The sequence below is a fragment of the Odocoileus virginianus genome, chromosome 1, assembly GCF_023699985.2.
Source record: "Odocoileus virginianus isolate 20LAN1187 ecotype Illinois chromosome 1, Ovbor_1.2, whole genome shotgun sequence".
Taxonomy (NCBI): domain Eukaryota; kingdom Metazoa; phylum Chordata; class Mammalia; order Artiodactyla; family Cervidae; genus Odocoileus; species Odocoileus virginianus.
In genome coordinates, this window is record NC_069674.1 from 63,440,918 (window position 1) to 63,462,895 (window position 21,978).

The 21,978-nt window shown below is 37.9% G+C and overlaps 1 protein-coding gene across 3 annotated transcripts in view; it reads left to right on the plus strand.

Moving 5' to 3' along the window:
• Positions 1–21,978, plus strand: part of TES (testin LIM domain protein) — a 52,920-nt gene that overhangs the window by 13,333 nt on the left and 17,609 nt on the right. For all 3 annotated transcript variants that reach the window (XM_020874469.2, XM_020874470.2, XM_070468700.1), the window contains exon 2: positions 14,404–14,489. In XM_020874469.2, coding sequence (XP_020730128.1) covers positions 14,404–14,489 — 86 coding nt within the window. The remainder of the gene's footprint in view (positions 1–14,403; positions 14,490–21,978) is intronic.

Sequence of the window (21,978 nt, forward strand, 5' to 3'; positions counted from 1 at the left end):
CATCTCAGATGAGGCTCCCCTGAACTAGTTGTCCCTAGCTTACCTGAAAGGTGACTACCAATGCAGTGAGCCCAGCTCAGACCAGAAGAATCATCAGCTGAACCCAGCCCAAGGCGCTAAACTGCAGAAGCATGAGCAGAATATCATGACCAGAAACTGCAAACTAAATAGTTGCTATTTTAAGCCACTCTGTTTAAGGGTGGTTTGTTAGGCAACAGATTATAACTTATACTCCCTCTGTTGCTAGGATGTAAGTCTTCTTGGCCTCCCAGGGTGAAAACTATGGAAAAGGTCTTAGAGAAGACTTTTCTCATTCTGAATTACCTTCCTAGCCCTCTGTACATAAGAAAGAATCTGGACACTGTAGCTTCCCTGACATCATTGATCACTTGAGAACGGCCCCCTTTCTAACCTAGTCAAATCTAATTTTGATTTATTTGCTTATTGTTTCATCAATATAAAGGAAAGTTAAATTACTCTGCAACTGAAATTTGATTCTAGTTGTAAAAAGGTGGTATATGTATGTTTTGAAAGTTGTCTATTTCCCCTGAATCCCAGTACCTTTTGCAGTGAGGAAGTCCTTGGGCTGTAGTTTAAATATAGAACAAAAAGCATGTGAATTCGCACCACTTCCCTAATAAATCAAAAATCAAACGATGGGTCAAAAATTAATTGAAGCACTTACATTTACAAAGCACATCATATAAACATAATTCTTTTTTTCCAGAGCAAAAAAAGTGTGAAAAGTTTAGACAATAAGTACCTAAGCATAAGGCATCTGGCAGTAGGGTTCCTGCATCTCTCCCTTCATTTCAAAGTTTCTAACACCTCTACCAGTGCTTTAAAACTTTACTTTTGCTCTAAATACACCTGAATGCCAATTCTGGGCAAAGTGGAAAATAAGTTTGTCTTTTGACACCTTTTACCCCAGATTTTCTATGCCTTCTCCTCATTGGGCTTTTCCTCTCCAGATTCCCTTGGATGCTTGTGCTTGCCTGGGCAGCCTGCTCTAACAACTCTTTCAAGCCAGTGCCACAGGCCTTTCCCTTCATTCCGTCTCTGAAAACATGCCTGTACATGTCTGTACTGTATTGCCGTAGACAGTCAACGGCAATAAATCACTTAATGGTATAGTCATCCTTACTCCTCAGTTATACTCTTAAAGAAATACTGTAGCCTTTAAGCCTGGTGAGAAATGATGGCAATATTCAAGTTTTGGTATGTACAGCCTTTAAAAAGGCTTCTCAATACACAGCAGTATCTGTGGAATCCACTCTTTGAGCCAGCTGTGGAGTTAGTGACACAAGACCAAATTAGAATTGTTTGTCATGATCTAAATTCTTTTAGGAGACTTCTACAGACGCCTTTTGGAATCACATTTTTTAAATCCCTTTTATAGCTGATAATTAGGAATCTCTGAGTCCTGTGTATAAAAGCACATGCATTACAAAGTCTTTCCACTGAGCCACAGCTCAGCCAATCCTAATTAAGAAATCATTTCATCAGCAGCTGTAGCCTGTGACACTTTTATGGCCTGCATTGTCTTTCTCAAAGTAACAGAATTAGGAGGAGGCTCTTTCTGAGTAGAATTCACAGAAGAGAATTGGTGAACAGCTCAGGTGACTGCCTTCATGTAAGACTTTAGAGATAATTTAATAGTAGTCAGTTTGAAAAATGTTTATAAGGAACCAGCTAAACTGAACAGATGCAATACATTTCTTTTTATAATTGACTTACCTAAGATAAGTGCAATCTTTAAAAAAAAAAAACTAAATTATTTTGTCGCCAATAATACTGTGAGGATACATTAGATTTTGAATAAGTATACAGTACTGAAAAGTTAGTTATGAACTGCTGCCTATAAATAGTACCTGATTTGAATCAAGTAATTTACATTCTGATATCAGAAAGAAGTACTATATATTTTTTCCTTTTCATAACAGAAAAGTTATATAATAGAATAAGGTTTATATCAGTCTTTTTCCAGTTTTATCCTCTGTTCATTAAGGAGGACTATGACATATTATAAAAATTGTGAAATTTTTTTTTTAAATGTATTTCTAGAAATTTCTTGCTAGTCAAACCTGATAGTTTGTATTCTGGTTTCTGACTGTTCTAAAACAAGTATGTGTGTACACAAATGTGTATATATGTTGAGATGGTTAGAGAATAAGATGAGAGACAAAATCATTCTACTCTGTCTTCTGAAAGACTGTTCTCTGATCTTGACTGAGTGAACAGTTAAACTGAGGGGAATAAAATGACAGCATTTATAAGAAAAGAGCAAAGTTTTGTTTACTCTGCCCATTGGGGTGAGTAGAGACATAAATATTTGAAGTGGAAAAAAATAAAGGCAAGGGTGGTAGATAAGCACATTTTTATCCCCTCCCTTTGTAAAGTCTGTCATTACAGATCACTTAGTCTTAGCATTTTAAGTCAAAACCGAATAGAGGCTGTCAAGATGGTCCCCACTGATTCCACCTCCTGGGATTCATAGTCATTTGTGTTCTGCTTCTCTTGAGTGTGGGCTGGTCCTGGTCAGTAGCTGCCAAGGAATGTAACATGGCAGATTTGATGGTACATCCCTTCAAAGATTAGACTTCAGCTTCCATCTGGGGTACACTCACTCTTTGTGGTTCACTTGCCCTGGGGAAAACTTGCTGCCGTGTCATAGGTACCAATGTGAGAGAGCTTAAAAGTGGATCTTCCCCAGTCGAGGAGTGACTCCAGCCCTAGCTGACCCCTGATTGCAACCTTGCAAGAGGCTCAGAGCCAGCTCACCTAGGTAAGCCACTCCCACCTGCCTGACACACAGAAAGCTATAAGATGATAAATGTTTGTTATTTTCAGCCCCCAAATTTTGGAGTAATTTGAAAGTAATACAGAGTTTTCCACTAGGAATCTAGGAATTTAGTGATTTGGAAAAAAAAAAAATGAAAAGAATTATTGCAGTTTTTGCTTCATTATATTACCCCTGGACACTGCATAAATATATGGAATATTCTATATAATATAGTTAATAATTTTCAGTACTATTGATAAACCTACTTGTTTTGAATAAAGATCTTTCAACTTTGAGATTTAACTTGTTCATTTGTATTTCGTTGTTTCTTTTAAAACTTTTTTTTCCTCTTCCTAAAACATTGTAAGAGAGCTATTTTGCATCAGTACCCTGGATATTTCCTTGACTCATGCCCCATACTTTGAGGGTCCTCTTGTGTGTGTGAATAATCACCTCAGGGCTTTCTGTGTTAGTGCAGCTGGTTTGCAGACACCCGGGTTTCTTATAATCAGTCTCAGGTTTGTCTAGGAAGGAGGAATTCCTAGCTGGTGACAAATAGACTGTCTTTCAGATCAAAATCTATTGTTCTACAGAAGTTACAGATGAGGAATATGACTCATTTAAATTATTACTTATCTTCAGAGTCTCATTTTAGAGGAAAAAATAGTGATTTTGTAGTGAAGCTCAGGATTTGGAGTTAGAAAGGCCAAGATTCAAATCAGCTCTGTCTGCATTTGGCAGATTGCCCGCAAGATAGCCGGGCAGTCTTAGGCAAATTACTTAATCTCTCCAAGTCTCAGTGTCTTTATTTGTGAAATAGGAGTAATAACACTTTCCCATCAGTTGTCTTGAAAATTCAATCAGGTGATGTATGTATTATGCCTGGTAGGTGTTAACATCTTAACAAGTGGCGCACGTGCATACTAAGTTGCTTTAGTTGTGTCTGACTCTTTGCGACCCTGTGGACTGTAGCCCAGCAGGCTCCTCCGTCCATGGGATTCTCCAGGCACGAATACTGGAGTGGATTGCCATTTCCTTCTCCAGAGCTACCAGGAAAGCCCCTAACAAATAGTAGTTGAGATATTTTTATTACCACTTCTACCTTCACAACTACCAGTGGTCATTTAAGAAAAAGCATAATTAGAATTGCTTTAAGGTACCCTAATGAAACTACAATTCATTATTGTTTCCTAGAAAAAAGCAGCAGGATCTACTTCTGGTCTTCGTCAGAAATGTTACTGTATTTATTGAGGTTGTATAGATGTTTTAAGTAACCTACGATTCGATTATATCCCAGACCAAAGTAGACAAATTGCCTTGGTAACAGTCCTTTTATCACTTACCTAATACTGGTACTGCCTTAAAGAATATAGGGAAAGACTAACTGGGAGTTATCTATTTAATTTGTTTGTTAAAGTTCCAGGAAGATTGATCCAGTACCTCCAGAATAGAATTTATTATAAACTATTTAGACTGAAAGATCACTTGTTTCCTTTTCCTTCCTATCACAGTGATTTGTTAGTGATGATTTACTACTATGTGTGAACAAAAAAGTGTCAGTTCATTTGTCTCACAGTGGATTTTATGATATAGTTTCACGAAGGGCTATGCCTTTGTACTTCATGCACTGAAAAGCTGAAAGGATGTGAAAATGAATTCTAGAAACTGCTGTGAAGAGTTTTATTCCCACTTGCTTCTGAATAAGTGGTCCTGACAACTAAAGATCCTTACTTGATTATTTTATTCTTGGTATAATATTTTGATCTCAAATTAAAATTTATGTTTCTTTCTATTTAAAAAGAATTAATATATTAAATATTTATCTGACCTGAGGTGTTTCCATGTTCATGATCTATGTATGCTTAGGCACTAGTGGTTAAGAACAGGCATTCTGCAGTGCAGCTGACCTTAGACCTGTCAACAATTTTCTGCTTTAGTTTCTTCACCTGGATGAAAATGCAGATAATAATTAACAGGTTTCATAGCATTCTTACGAGTATAAAATGAGATGACCCAAGTAAAAATTTATAGCCATGCCTGAAAATATAATTGCTCAATAACTATTTGCCATTGTAGTTATTATCACCACCACCCTGCCAGAGCCCTTTTAAAATCTTTATTTTTTGTGAAAAGCAATGGGAATTCCTTGGTGCTTTGTCATAAAAGATTTGATTAAATTAAAGCAAGTTTTAAATAAGTAGATAACACTTTCTGGCATTTCTATAAATCTCAGGCTGTGCAGCAGAAATTCAAATATGAACTAGAAACTCAGTCCAGTGGGGTAAATGAGTATCATAGTATAGAAAAAAAAGGAATAAATAATAGAATTGGAACTAAGACTAATGGAATTCAGAAGAACTCTGCTGAGGATGGTTCAAAAAGGATACAGAGTAACTGCTGTTTGAATTGGGTATATACAGTAGTATTTTACCAGGTGGAGGAGAAGAGGAATGAGATCCAGGCAAGGGAAAAGCTCGTCTAGAAGCAGAGCATGGCTGGGGGGGAGGGGTGCGAGTTGGAGGATTGAGGGTGGTGCCAAGTTGAAAGGCCTTTCTCTGCCCAGGCTAAGACACGTGGAATTCATTGAACTCACTAAAAGTGTCTAACAAGGGTAATATTATGATCACCTTTGGGTTTTATTAAAATAATTTTGGGAGAAGCACTATGACATTATATGAAGGGAGTGATCAGCTTGGAGAGTGTGATCCCAGGTTGATGTGATAGAAATTTGGACATGAACAGTGGAGTGGAGATGAAAGAGCAAAGTGTAGTTTTTAACAAAACTTGGACATTAAAAGCATGACTTTGACAAGGATAAAGAGGCCTTCATGCCCAAGTTTGGGTAACTAGATAAGTGTAATGACTTTTTCTTCATTATTCTTCTCATGTATTTCAGAATTAAGTGAGAGATGGAAAGTTTTTGTTCTTATGAGCAAAGCAAAATATAACAGCAATTTTACTAGGAATGATTAATTATACCTCTTAATCACAATAAGTTACTCCTTTGTATTCCCACCTAAAAAACTTGACAAACTATATGAAAGTTGAAGGTGTGTCTCTCTCTATTGTTTTCTGTGTAACCTGACCTTTTTTTTTTCTTTTCTTTTTTTTTGGTGGTGGGTGGTCACTGAGAATCTTAGTAGATATTGGGAAACAGGCATCGAGCTAAAAAACTAAAACAGTTTAAAATCTTATGTTAGATATTAATGAAAACATACCAATTTGAAGTTGGATTGGGGAGAAACTTCAAAGATTATACCAGGTTTCTAGAAGAGCCATGTGCTGAGAGGAATTATTTATTTAGAAGTTTAATTCCTTTGTCCAGAATATTCACTTATGTGAACAAGATCTAAAATACATGAGTGTATTATGAATATATGTGTGTATACATACATATATATATATATATGTGGATGAATAGATGTGTACATGTACAGAGAGAGAATATATATGTATTTCATATAATCTACCTTGGTCAGCTTCATTCCAAGATGATTAAAGAATTCTTAGTAACACTTGTGTGTTTAGTAACCACATATGATTTTTTGCTCCAGAGGGGAATTTGGTTATGAAAACAGCATGAATCAGATGATCTCACTATGAATACTGAATAATATCTTCCAGACCTAAATTGTATCCAAATCAAGTCAGACTGTATTCGAAATACCAGATGTTCCCTAGTTTCCTTTTACTTTAAAGTATCTGATATGTAATACCCTTTCCTGGGTCAGAAGGGTCACCTGAAATATTGCCAACCTATGTGGTTGCCTGAAATGATAAATACAGAGAAATTGATCCCATTCTCATTTCTGTCTCTGAAATAAGCAGGAGATGAGGGATATTTGTAGGCACAGATCACAGTGCTATATGTTCAGTATCTGGATCCTATAGTTAAGGATATTTAAAAAGTCTCATTTGTCTGTGACTGGTATTTTAGGATAAATATTATACAATCATTTTTATTTTTTCAAAGGACCTAGATAGGTATTCCTAAAGCATGACTGTAGTTTTTCCAAATATAGTCAATCCAAAGGACCTGTTTTCTTGGACACTGAAGAAGAAAAATTAATCTGTCATATCCTTGTATTGATGCTGGCCAGAATATGTTACTAAAATTATATGAAGTAGACAACTTTTGGACTTGTGTGCTTATGAAAAACACGTGTTTTCAGGCACCAAGTGTTGATTCTGCAGGGAATACTACATCCCATTTGCTGCTGAAATAATTATGTACAACAGAACTGTGTCTTACCCCCAGAACTTAAATTTTGTGTTTCTTATGTAGTTTTTAAACTACTCTTCCAAGCTGAATTCCAGATGATTCTGACCTGTTAGAGCCAATAATACATTAGCTTTCTCAAATAATTATTTTCTATTTAGTATTTAAATATTAAGCAGGTGACCATGCTGAATAGCAACTGAGATGAAGTTAATCTGAAACACAAATTTCAGCCATAATTTTAGAATTGAAAAGCGTCTTAGAATTGATCTAGTTCAGTTCCTTCATTACCTAGATGAAGCCTAGAGAAGAAGAGTAACCTCTAAAATCACTGGACTTGGTCATAATTCCTTAGGACCACATCACAGTTTTCCTGACTCTCTTCCAATGCTCTTTCTCATTTTCACCATTTAGTCGTGTAATTCTTGATCATTAATGCCTGGTATAGTTAATTCTCATATATATTACATATAAGCACATATATATTGGTGTTTATATTAGTCCAAGGATCTGACCTTCCTGTTCTAAACAGCCAGGCTGCCTTAGGTGAGGAAACTAATACTTCCTCTATCACCCCTTCCCACACACCGTGGGTGTCATTAAATAACAACTTCCTTGTTCTCATCACTCACCAAGAATTCTCCAGCCCAGAAACCTGGGCAGAAATTAATCTATAAGATCTGGATGTCTAAGAGTAGTAGCCATAACTCTTGAGGAGAGGAGAAGGACCCTGACTGACCAAAGAGCGCAGTCTGTACTGTGGGTAAAGGGAAGCACGAGGTATAGAGAGGATTCTGGGTCCTGGACTTAAGGGAATCCTGAACACGAAGTAAGCAGGAAGAGAAGTCGGTTGAGCCCTTAGAACAGGTGGTATTCCAGACCCTCAAACTGAGACTAAGAAAAGTTGGAGAATCCAAGCTCCTGTGACCTCTGCCCAAGAGAGTCTTGGAATAGGTCTTGAGAATGTACCTGGGGAAGCTCTGGCTCTGAAATCCATTTTACTACAAAGTAGACTTAGTACACTTTACTTCATTTTATATGTTTGACTTGTTAAAGGGAGGATGGCAGATGCCTAAATTGGGGCAGGAACAAAAGCAGAAGGAAGTTACCTCATACCAGTAGAGATATGTCTGCTGGGGTGCAGTTTTATCATATAAATTGGGTTGAACAGGATTACAGAACACATTGTACTCTGGATTATTACTTAATCTGAAAGTAGGCAATCTATAAAACACTGTTTTCCACAGATCTTTGTTGTTTGAGTAGGATACAAAAGCTTTTGTATCCTAACAGAGTTTGTGCTTTTGTATCCTAACAGAGTTTGATAAAGAGGGTAAGATTATGGAGGAAGTTCCCATCCCAGTAAGTGGTGTAAATTAGAGATCTTCAGTGCTGGGTGTTAAGGAGGTTGGGTTTATAGCTTCATTTATATCTATAAAATTTCTCTTAATGAAATTCCTGTAAAGAAAGTAAATTTATTGTCAGTCTGAAACTCTGATCACTTTAGCTGCTAAAATGATTTTGAAACCTAGGTGCTGTTTTTCACTTGTGCGTTGTTTTTTAATTAGAAACATTGGGTTGTAACAGGAGAGTGTGTGTATCATATTACTGTGACCTCATTCTGCTGTCTTTCATTCACTTGTCTCTTTGTGATATTTTGAGAGTCTCCTCACTCCTTATGTGTGGACCCCAGGGGAAGAGGAATTTGTGTGTGTTTGGGAAGGTGGGGAGGGACACATTCTTCAGGTGGACACAAACCCAAACTGCAGGAAAGAAGATGAAGTTGATCTTCCAGGCAGGCCAGCAGGAGTAGAAGAATACTGGAGCAGTGCTTTCAGAGCTGGGGCTGCAGAACTGTTTTCTCAAATTACTGCTTCTCTCAGAGTTAGGTCTCCTAGTCTCCCTGAGGGTCTCCCTGAGGTTTGGCCAGCAGAACTTAAGAGGTGCTCTTGCTCCCCCACCCCCCACCCCATCCCATGCGTGCATGCCTTTTCTCTAGGACCTTCCTCAGAGTCTCATCTTCTCTCTGGGGATGTCTTCTTTTTTAAACCTGGTAACCTAAGACATGGTGCCAGATGCTTCAGGAGATTTATTTGTTCCTCAGGAAAAGGAAAAAAAGAAGGATAGAAAGCCCCTCTTGGCCTGCTACAAGGCTGGTCCTGTCACCTCTCATGTTCTGTAAAAGTTCCTCAACGCTAACCATCCTTCTTCTGTCACAGGCTTCAAATATGGTGTCCCTTCTGCTTTGAATGTACTTCCTCCTCCTCTTTGCTGAGTTAGATGTTCATCCTTTCCAGCTTATTTCATTTATCACTTGTTCAAAAGATCTTTCCCATTCTCCCTGCCTGATTCACAGTGTCTCTTTATGTAGGTTTCAAAGTCATCTCCATTGAGAAGTATTGCAGGAGACTCGGGGCTTGTAGTCCTTTTCCTTGAAGCAGAAATGAGCCAGGGAATCTCTTTGGACAATGGGAGGGCTCCCACTAGACATGCTACAGAGTCTGCCCCAGCAGCGCGGTGGAGCACAGGTCAGACACTGGGCTCTAGCTTCGTTTGTGCTGACTGGCCGTGTAACCAGCAGCAAATCATCCCCTCTAAATTTTGGTTTCCTGATTTCTTACATCACGGGGATGTCTAGGCCTGTCCAGCACGAAAAATATGTGGGGCACTTTAAAAGAGTAGATGTTCATGGAACACCACCAGTTCTAATAACTCTCATGAATAAACTGATAACAATTTTAAGAAGATTAAAAAGCAGGTAGGAAAGAAACAAATTGCCCCCTTCCAAGGCTGACATCCCTAAGAAAAAGAAATGCAAAAAGACAAAATGGTTGTCTGACAAGGCCTAACAAATAGCTGAGAAAAGAAGAGAAGCTTAAGGCAAAGGAGAAAAGGAAAGATATTCCCATTTCAATGCAGAGTTCCAAAGAACAGCCAGGAGAGATAAGAAAGCCTTCCTCAACAATCAGTGCAAAGAAATAGAGGAAAACAATAGAATGGGAAAGTCTGGAGATCTATCTCTTCAAGAAAATTAGAGATACCAAGGGAACATTTCATGTAAAGATGAGCACAATAAAGGACAGAAATGGTATGGACCTAACAGAAGCAGACGATATTAAGAAGAGGTGGCAAGAATACACAGAAGAACTATACAAAAAAGATCTTCATGACCCAGATAACTACAATGGTGCTATCACTCACCTAGAGCCAGATATTCTGGAATGCGAAGTCAGGTGGGCCTTAGGAAGCATCACTATGAACAAAACTAATGGAGGTGATGGAATTCCAGTTGAGCTATTTCAAATCCTAAAAGATGATGCTGTGAAAGTGCTGCACTCAATATGCCAGCAAATCTGGAAAGCTCAGCAGTGGCCACAGGACTGGAAAAGGTCAGTTTTCATTCCAATCCCAAAGAAAGGCAATGCCAGGGAATGCTCAAACTACCGCACAGTTGCACTCATCTCACACTCTAGTAAGGTAATGCTCAAAATTCTCCAAGCCAGGCTTCAGCAATACGTGAACCGTGAACTCCCAGATGTTCAAGCTGGATAGAAAAGGCAGAGGAACCAGAGATCAAATTGCCAACTTCCATTGGATCATCGAAAAAGCAAGAGAGTTCCAGAAAAACACCTTCTTCTTCATTGACTATGCCAAAGCCTTTGACTGTGTGGATCACCACAAACTGTGGAAAATTCTTCAAGAGATGGAAATCCCAGGCCACCTGACCTGCCTCCTGTATGCAAGTCAAGAAATCTGTATGCAAGTCAAGAAGCAACAGTTAGAACTGGACATGGAACAAAAGGCTGGTTTCAAATTGGGAAAGGAGTATGTCAAGGCTACATATTGTCACCCTGCTTATTTAACTGATATGCAGAATACATCATGAGAAATGCTGGATTGGATGAAGCACAAGCTGGAATCGAGACTGCCAGGAGAAATACCAATAACCTCAGATATGCAGATGACACAACCCTTATGGCAGAAAGTGAAGAAGAACTAAAGAGCCTCTTGATGAAGGTGAAAGAGGAGAGTGAAAAAGTTGGCTTAAAACTCAACATTCAAAGGCAAAGATCATGGCATCCAGTCTTCATGGCAAATAGATGGGGAAACAATGGAAATAGTGACAGATTTTATTTTGGGGGGCTCCAAAATCACTGCAGATGGTGACTGCAGCCATGAAATTAAAAGACACTTGCTCCTTGGAAGAAAAACTGTGACCAACCTAGACAGCATATTAAAAAGCAGAGACATTAATTGACCAACAAAGGTCCTTCTAGTCAAAGCTTTGGTTTTTCCAGTAGTTATGTATGGATGTGAGAGTTGGACTATAAAGAAAGCTGAATGCCAAAGAATTGATGCTTTTGAATTGTGGTGTTGGAGAAGACTCTTGAGAGTCCCTTGGACTGCAAGGAGATACAACCAGGCCATCTGAAAGGAAATCAGACCTGAATATTCATTGGAAGATTAATCCTGAATATTCATTGAAAGGACTGATGCTGAATCTGAAACTCCAATACTTTGGCCACCTGATGCAAAGAACCGACTCATTTGAAAAGACTCTGCTGGTGGGAAAGATTAAAGGTGGGAGGAGAAGGGGATGACAGAGGATGAGATCATTGGATGGCATCACCGACGCGATGGACATAAGTTTGAGTAGGCTCCAGGAGTTGGTGATGGACAAGGAAGCCTGGCGTGCTGCAGTCATTGGGGTCGCAAATAGTCAGACACGACTGAGCGACTGAACTGAACTGAACTGATGCCTCCAAGGCACTTGCAATCTAATGTCCTTTCCAGACTGGCACTGAATTCAGCCACATGTTTATTCAAAAAACTACTCTGCATAAAGTATCAAGCCCTGTGAGACACTTAGGAGAAACCCTCTTATGTGGTCAATACTTTCTGAAATTTATAATCAACCAATTACACAAGTACATAATAAACTTAAGCATACCTGTTACATGCTAATTAATACTGCACGGTAAGTAAGTGCTGCAGAAGTTTTTCCAGGAATTCACAGGAGGGGTATAGAAGTTAGTCATGATGCAGCGAGTAAAAGTAAAATTTAAAAGGCTAATTGTCATTTCCAAACTTAAATTACTTGAGTAATTTTAAATATCTGGAACTGTGAAAAGGAGCTGGACAGGACTGAGCAACTGAACTGGCTGAAGGCTGACTTTGTAAATGAGCAATGAGCTACACTGAGTTCTTAGTATAAAACCTCTCCTAACTGATTGAGTTATACTCTAGTTATATTAGCTGAGCTTCCAAGTTTCATTCAGAAATACAGAATGAGGTGGTATTGGTCTAGTATGTTTCTGGTATTTTAGGCCAGTATTGCTCAAACCAGATGATTCAGATTTGAAGGTAGGCAAGAATTTGTTTAGGTGGCCATTTAACTTAGAGGCAGAATCACACTTAGTTCTCCATATTATATAAGCCAGTAAACCTTTGTTTCAGGATTTTATACACACCTACAAACATATAAGTTTGTATGTGTGTGCGTGTTCTCTTTCATGAGATAAAATGTATTTCTGTGAGTTTAGAAGCAGCTGGTTTAAGCTGAGCTATGTGATTAAGCCTTAATAATATAATCTTAATTTTCATCTGAGGTTCAGTTTAGCAGGAGATACATGGAACATAGTATGAGGCAAATCCATAATACCAGACAGATTCAGGATTGTTACCTCTCCTGTAATGGAAAACTAGAATTGGCTGGAAAAGTAATTGACCTTTTTAGATTTGCTGTTCATTTTACTATGGATATTGTAGTGGAGAAAAAACTCTTTAGTTACGTTCATCGCAAAAGACCAGTAAACTAAAATAGCTAGAATCTCTCTTTTGGTAATCCATTTTATTTCTGTACTGTAAACTATAATGATCAGTGACAAGAAAATAATTTGATTCTTTCAAAGAAAAAAACAAAGTGGCTAGTGTTAAAATACACAATTTAGAGAATTTTTAATCTTTTGAAAATTGGTAATGGAGACATGGCAAAGGTAATAAAGTGCAGTTAATGCTGGACAGATTTTTATCACATTTAGCAAATATTCTTGAAATGGTCTAACTTTAAAAATCGTAGGTTCGCCTAAGCAGCTGGGTAGACCAGCTGGTTTTGAATATACCCTTAGTTATGTAAAAGGGTGTGGTAAAATTCTTAAGAAAAAAGGAAGGGCTTCATTTAAACTTCATGGGCTGATCAAGCTGATCTTTCATGGAACAAGTTACAATGTGTTTTGTTTTGTTTTAAATTTTTTAATCAAAGGATAGTTGCTTTACAATATTGTGGTTTTGATTGCAGTGACAAACACAACTTGGTAAAGCTACAAAAGGGAACCATTGAAAAAAATCTCTTGTCTGACTTGTAACACTCACTCCAGACACAAACAGTAACAAATCTGTCAGCAGTCAGTGATATGAATAATCGAGGCACTGGTGATTTGTTGATGTGCTAAAGCAAAGCTAGTTGATCTTTTTCACTCTAATGCCAATAGTTGGGTACAGAGCTTACATTGCCTTCTGGTGTCCTTCCCTCATCTGCACCCCTCCTCTTTTGCTTATTAAGTCATGTCTCAGCAGTTCCTGAGAATTACTATTAATACGGTAGAAGGAAAAAAATGGTTTGCTATATAAGGGCAATACTACAATCCCTGCACTCCTATCTAGGGCATAAGAGCACAGACCTTGGAATCAGACTTGGAGTCAGATCTCTTGTACACCATTTATTAACACTTTGATCTTAAGTAAACTCTGTGGCTTCTCAGAGTTTCAGTTGTCATCTCTTAAGATGGAGAATAGAATTGCCTACTTTATAAGCATTTTATGAGGTTCTGTAAAATTTCAGTGAGATAAGTGCTCATTTCTATCCCTGTTGTTCAGTGTGTTTGTTCTTGCTATTATTGTTATTATATTTATAAAAAATAAAATAATAATATTAAATCAATATTAAATTAAATAATTAAAACAATATTTCCCCAAATTGTTTGCATATTCCTTGTTTGCTCAAAAAAACATCATTTGGGGCCAGACTTGCTTTCCAAGCTCTGGCTCCTCTGACTGTTCCCTGTACCTATTATATATACAGGGCATGTAGTGACCAAAAAGATAAATTCATGACTTTTTGTGACTTTTGCAATATGTGTAGTCTTCTATACAGTTGTATTCTAATGCTTTTTTGTTCATGAAAAAGCAATAAGAATACAGGGTTATGTTGTGTATGCACTTGGAATCACCATATAGCATACCTGGGTGTCATCACTGACTAAACAATGTGATACTCATGAAAGATTTGTGTGAAAGTTATATGAAGAGTAGTGGTAAATGGAATTAAAGTTGTAGTCTATTGATTTTTTTAAAGATTTTCTAAAAACATAATAATAAATCTATGTTGTTTTCTCTTTAACAGATGGGTCTAGGTCATGAGCAAGGATTTGGAGCCCCCTGTTTAAAATGCAAAGAAAAATGTGAGGGATTCGAACTGCACTTCTGGAGGTAATGTTTTAAAAACTAAAACCACATTAGTAATTTCTACTTTTTGGCGCTGCTTCCTCGGACACTGGAGACTGCTTACAAGTTATCCAACATGGTTGCTAAGTTGTGATCTATTGTATTCTTTTCTAAGAAATAAATAAGAAATAAAGATATTCTGACTTCCTATCATTATTTGAGCTTATTCGGCTATAGTGACTGTATTTATTTGCTTGATTTATTTGCTAGTTTTCAGTTTTCCTGTGAGACTAAAATATTGAATATGTCTCTTCTCTGAGTGGCAAATAAGTTTATGGTAATCCTGAAGGACTATTTATTAATTTAATTGTTATTCTTTTATTAAGAATGGACAATTATTCTTTTATTAAAATGGACAACTATGCACATCTCATCTGTATATTTGTGATTAAACAATAAATACAATGAGTTGAGCATTCATGTCCTAGTTGTCAGGAAATGGACTTGAATCTAGTTGTTTTGTTTTGTTTTGTTTTCAAAATTTTCAGCTGGGTAAATTTACTACTGAAAACCTTTGAAAAGCTTGAGTTTAAAAAAATGATAATCCATTGCCATTGTCTTGATTTGAATCAAGTGCCTACATATGGAAGATAAATGTTAGTGGATCAAAAATGTGAATTTTTTATAGCTCTTATTTGCATGTTTCTTTTAAAATCATTATTCTATGTCATATAAACCTAAAACTGGTATTTTAAATCCAGTCTTTTAAAGAACATAAATGTCGTTCATCAGTGGCTGCCAAGACCATAACGATAGTTAATAAGTGTTCAAAGTTAGAATTAGCACATTATTGCTACAAGAAAAAGATTAAAGTGATCAATACATCATTAGGATGGCGGCTGACTGTTAGAATGAATCTCATTTGAGGACCACTCTTGCACTGAATATTTCCATAGGAAACACTGTCGAATAAAAAATGTCATTGGCTCTGGGGTTGTATACACTATAAGCTAAAGAAGAATGTAAAATAAAATTTGGGATATTAAGTTTCCTTAAAAGCTCATTTACATAATAAGTTTTAGGAAACAAGGACAGTTTTAAATAGTGAAGGCAAAAGAAACTTAGCCCTCCCCCAAATGATGATACAGTTCTTTATGTGTAAGGAGCTAAAATGGTCCAGGGAATTTTAAAATTACAAGACTTTACTGGATCTTCTTTGTGCTACCTCTCCAAGGGACATAGCAGTCTGTGAATATGTCCGTAATATTTTGGCAAGGTAAAGTCACCAGACACAAAATAGTCATGCGTTAGAATATTCCAGCTCCTAATGAGAGCACAGCTCTTTGGACTCAGTGGGTTTTGTGGAGAGCTGCACTGCCCTCTGCTGGACACAGTTCTTGCTTTGCAGTCTCAAGTCATGCTCTTTTTAGTTTGAGTATACATTTGCCAAAACTGCTAATGAGATTTTTATTTAAAGCTCTTTCCTCAGTGATGATGTCTTTTCTCTAAAGCAGGTTAGTTTATAGTAGTTCTTATTTGCTCTATATTATTTTTATATTGTAGATAACTATCATCTGATATTTTCAGATAAAAATATCAGATAAGAGCAGATCTGTATGACATGAAAATCACTTTATTCATTATCATTTTTTCATGTAGTCTCATCTCCTGACCTCGGTATTATCTGAGAATCTGTTAAAAACCATAAAAGACTACATCTTCTTCTGGTTCCTAACCACAGTGTTGGGTATGTGATGTAAGCTGACCCAGTCATGGTACATCATTTCCTTGTTCGCACTGATTGGTTTATTTATCCATTTATGGGCACTTGACAAAAGTCAGATCAGTTGAAACTCTTCCTAGAGGTGGTAGTTGTTGAATAATTTTACCCTCTAGGGACCTGCAAACTTCTTCTGTTTCTGATTGCCTCAGGTTGCTTATAAGAAACCATATGCAAGTAAAAAGAAACAAACTCTGGCTACTGCCTAGTAGTATTTTCATTAGCATGTTGCTGCCTAATCTCCCAGGGTCTCAGAACTCAGGCTGAGTTATTTGCTGTTCCACACACATTCACCAGGCATCTGTTATGATTTAGGTATTTAAATATGTCTTGTGCTAACTCCAATACTTTGGCCACCTGATGTGAAGAGCTGACTCATTTGAAAAGACCCTGATGCTTTGAGGGCACGAGGAGAAGGGGGCGACAGAGGATGAGATGGTTGGATGGTGTCACCGACTCAATGGACATGGGTTTAGGTGGACTCCGGGAGTTGGTGATGGACAGGGAGGCCTGCCGTGCTGTGGTTCATGGGCTTGCAAAGAGTCGGACACAACTGAGCGACTGAACTGAACTGAAGAAAGATTAAGTCCCTGATCTTACCCAAAGTGTAGAGATTCCTATGATTTACTAGTTTCTCTATGTTCCCTAGAGTATTTAAGAAGTTACTTATCCCCCATAATACAGTTTTTTCCCCCTACATTTTCCCTTACATAGTCTGCACAAATGATATTGGTTTCTTTATGCTGTTGGGTAGCTGCTCAACCCTCAGATCATGGCTTAAATGTTACCTCTTCAGACAGGTTTTTTGTTTTCTCTTATTTCCCCATTTACGTGGATTTATTCTGTTGCTGCTCTGTCTTAATGTACCATGTTGCTTTCCTTCCTGATACACATTGTTCTAGGGCTTCCAAGCTGGCTCAGTGGTAAAGAATTCACCTACCAATCTAGGAGACACAAGAGATGCAGGTCCAATCTCTGAGTCGGGAAGCTCCTGGAGTAGAAAATGGCAGCCCACTCCAGCATTCTCGCCTGGAGAATCCCATGGACAGAGGAGCCTGGTGGGCTACAGTCCATGGGGTCACAGAGTCAGATACAACTGAGCATGCATACATGTTCACACATATTCATAAAAGACTAGGGCTTTGCCACAGGTTCCGGTCTAACTTGGATTTATATAGTCTGTACAAATGGTGTTATTTAGTAGTTCTGTCTTCTTCCTGGCATGAGTCCAGACACATTTCTCAGAATTTTTGATAGTTCCTTGACCTTTTCACCGCAGCTGGAAAGCTTGAGGGTGTCTTTGACCTCCAGATGAGCCATTTTCGGTACAGTCTTTGAAGACTTTTACAGACTTTCTAAGGCTGGTTGTCCTGAGTATAACAAAGATTCCAGATTTGGTCCAGGGCCCCAGAACTGCTGTGATTGAAGTGGACATGGGGTCTCAAGTTCCTGCCCACTTAACCTCCTCCTCCATCTTCATGGTGACCCTTGACTTCTAAGACCCTTAGGGCTTCTTGGAGCACATTGTGAAAATCAAAGCCTAGTTATTCTTCACTTTTATCAGTCTGACCTTCTATGCAGCCACAAGAATGGTCTTTTGAAAATGGATACTATTGTGTACTTACCAATAGCTTAAGAATCTTAATGCTTTCCCACTGGACTTGATCCTTTGAACAAAGTCTTTGGCTTTGATCTCAGAATCTGTCCTCTGCTTACTCTTCCAACCTTCCTTCCATTTCAAGTACCCTGTGCTTCAATTACTTAGACACATGCTGTTTCCTAAAATGTCTGTGCCTTATCTCATGTTCCCTTTGCCTGGAAAGACCCTGTGTGGTCAAACTAAAAAGAAATCTCACCACATGGAAACAAAAAGTCCTTCCTGTTCTCTTCAAGTCTTGGGCCAGGCAAGAGAAGTCTCTTGTATCTGAGAAGTCGTCTTTGCTCCCTGTATTAGTCAGCTCAGCTTCTGTAGTAAAATACCATAGACTGATTATAGCAGAAATGTATTGTCTTACATTTCTGGAGGCTAAAAGCCCAAGACTAAAACATGAGCGTGGTTGGGTTCTGGTGAGGAACCACTTCCTGGTTTATAGATAGCCACCTCTGGCCGTATCCTCACATGCCCTTTTCTCTGTGTGTGTACATGCAGAGAGAGAAGGTCTCTCCCCTCTTATTATATGGCCACCAATCCTATCTGATTAGAACTCCACCCTTATGATCTCATTTAAAGTTTACCTCCTAAAAGCTCTCCCAGTACAGTCACATTGGGGGTTAGAGCTTCAACATATGAATTGGGGGAGAGACCCTGTTCATTCCATAGCACCCTCTTTTCCTGGTCCACACACACCCAAGTAAATCATTTTCCCCTTTAGCACCTTGTACATGTGTAGAAAGCAAGGAAATAAATGCCCAAATTTCATTTTCTTCACCGTTCGGACCTCCTGCTGGTGCTTTCCATTGGTGGGCAAGTCCGCCCACTGCGGCAGTCTTTGAGGGTGTACCCGCCACGGCACTGCGCAGGGCACTGTGCAGAGCGGGTCTAGAGAGTGCGTGGCAGAGGCCCAGCAGGCACGCTGCCTGTTCAGAGTGTGTCTCAAAGGTTGTAGAAGCTGAAAACGAACTCTTACACATACGAACGTTTATAGTGGGACTCGTAAGTTAGCTAGCCAAAGCTCATTTTACAGATCGAACTAAAACCCAAAGGAGTTTTTTTAAAAAAGACTTATTTGAGCCTGTTGGTTCTTAGTAAGAAATATAGGAACATCTTCTTTGTCGCACACCAATAAACACTTGTCTGTTGCTCTATAACAAATTACTATAATTTTAGCAGGTTAAAACAATAACTGGATGTTAATTAACTCAACATCCATTTGTGCTTTAGGTCAGAAGCAGCTGGATTCTTAGGCTTAGGCTCCTAAAAGGCTGAAATCAGGGTGTTGGCCAGGTTGAGCTCGTAAGAATCTGCCTCCAGTCTCACTCCTTAGGTAGGTAGAATTTATTTCTCTGTGATTGTGGGTCTGAGGTCCCTGTTTCCTTGCTGGCTGTTAGCCAGGGGCTACTCTCAGCCTCTGGAAGCCACTCACATGGCAACCTCCAAGCCAACATAGTTGGCTTATAATCCTTTCTGCACCTCTGATCTCTTCAAATTCCTCTTACACTTCCAGCCAGAGAACTTATTATTTTTCTAAGGGCTCTTCTCTTGTGATTAGATTTGGCACACCTGGATAATCTTTCCTTTTCCATATAAAGTAAATAAGAGGAATAATACCAAGGTGAAGGTCATAGGGACTGTCTTAAAATTCTGCTTATCGCAGGAGTTTATTTACTTGATTGTACCTAATCCTCATAATACCTTTTGAGATAAGTGGTAGTATTCCTTTTTTATATTGGAGAAGTCAAAAGACTTAAGGAAAGTTAAATAACTTACTAAGGCATGGCTTATAGATGGCAGAGCTGAAATTTGGACCCAAAGCCTACCAAAACCTTCCTATCACCACCTTTCTATAGGACATAAGAAAAACTTGAACCCACGTTCCTCTGCCAGTGAACTGTGGACTGCACCAGCTGTGCACCCTACCAGTGTGGCACTTTTGCAGCATAGACATGGTTGTGACAAAAATATTGTAACTGTGAGCTCTCCTTTTTTCCAGTGTACCAGTAATTACAAAACTAGGGGAAAATAAAAGGTTGAGGATACCTGATATTAATACTTATATAAATCTTCTGGGCACACTTTTAAGTAATTAGAAGTAACAAATATTTACGAAATGCAAGACAGAAACCCAGGATATCAAGTTTATAGCCAATTATTTATTCCATATTGAAAGTAATATCATTGGAACCATAGATCATTTATTATATAAGTAATAAAATAAGTAATAAAATTATTATTTTATCTAATCCTCGATAAATCATTTCAATAAAACAGTTGCATTTTACAAGAAAACTGTTATTTGGATGAATATAGCATACATCTGTCCAGAGAATTTCTGATTGGGTTAGAGCTGTCTGAAAACTGAAAATTCCCCACCATAAATGGATTAATGCTTGTGTTGAATTCTATAACAGAGGCCCTCTCTTAAGTCCATATATGTATATCCCTGTTGTAAAAGGGCAGCTTCCAGCCCTTTTAAATTATTCGTTTATAGCAGTGTCATGACCATTCCGTTAAATCACTATGACTGCTGGCGGTATGTCAGAGCACTCCAGTTGCTACTACTTGCCTTGGAAAAATAATAATTTTTACAAATAGTACTACAAAAATAACTTCTCTTTTGAGACGCTATGAGGGATAGTTTCTTGACAGCTTGAAACTATAAATCTATCTACTTTTCTGAGGCAGTGCTTTTGGTAAGTTTTGTACTCTCTTGAACTTACCTCAAGAACTCTGAAGTTGTAATATAAAATTGTGAGTATACAGTTCTGACTTGTCATGCATATTAATCTTTGCATGTGTATGTGTTAACAGCTTTAAACTTTTTAGGATGAATAGCCCTCTCACCCTACATCATAGAGCTTCCCAGTCTACCAGTCTACCCTCACATCTTTTTTAGAAAGTCATATAAAAAAGACAGTTTTAAACTAACTTAATTCAGAGTCTCCCCCACATTTCCCCTTCACACAACTTTAATTAACCTCCCATGGAAAATTTGGGTGGAAATGCTATAGGGCAGTTTAGGAGATTTAGAGACAGGACGGCTGTGCTAAAGTGTGGGAGCTGATTTATAAACCTCCCTCAAACGAATAGCTCAAATAAATTCAATAAAAATAAACTTTTTAAGCCTTACACATATCATCAAAAGTTATGTGTGAATCATCTGAAGAAACATACTGTACAAACCTTACAAACATAGCCCCTTGCACACGGATACTCTGCTCACCTATGCCGTTTTCATTTTATTTCAGGTTGGTCTAAAACCAATTTTTAAAAGTTCCTTGTTTTCTTAAATGTCCTACTCATCCTCAAACTTTCTCTTAGATAAAAAATAATGGTATCTCTCTCTTCCCTAATTTCTCAACAAAATTTTCTGTTTAATAAATTTATTGACTATTTTCCAAATGACTAGACATTTCCTAAAAGATATTTCTAAAAATAAAAAAAATAATAATTTAAATATGGGAGACTACAATATAAAACACTGTAGACTAAAACCCCCCAAAAACATTTTTTAAAACCTAGATAAGCAGTGGATAGTGCACATTTCCACAAGGATAGCTCTTGGCACCTGGCCCAGATTTTATGGGTTTCTTTCTTGCCTAGTGGTTTGTAGCTGTCCCTTTTTATTGCAGAAATGGTGCTCTGGGTTTAGGAGTCTGGAAGGAATGTGGTCATTCCAGCTACTTCATTGATGACAACTCTCTGGCTAAAGAATCATCCTACCCTTCTTGAGTCACATTCTTGCCAGTTCTGTTATTTCAGTTCACAGTGTTGGAGTAAGGATGCAGATGAGGCTTATAGTATATTGGGATTTTAAAAACGATCATGAATCAATCATAGGTTTTCCCCACTTAGGAAACTGTTAATCAGGCATAGGCTGACTCCTTTAGCTACTGCTTCTTCCCTCATCACTGTGCTATCAGTGTGGTGTCTTAACCTGAATTTACTTGCTTAATAAAGTTATATTGGATAGGTAAACAGGTAGACAGGGAATATAGATTTTCTCAGAATGTGAATCTTCTAAGAATAGCCAAGACTAATAAGAAGAAGTATAGAGACGGCTAGTATGTCATTGGTTAATATACTTTTTTTCATAT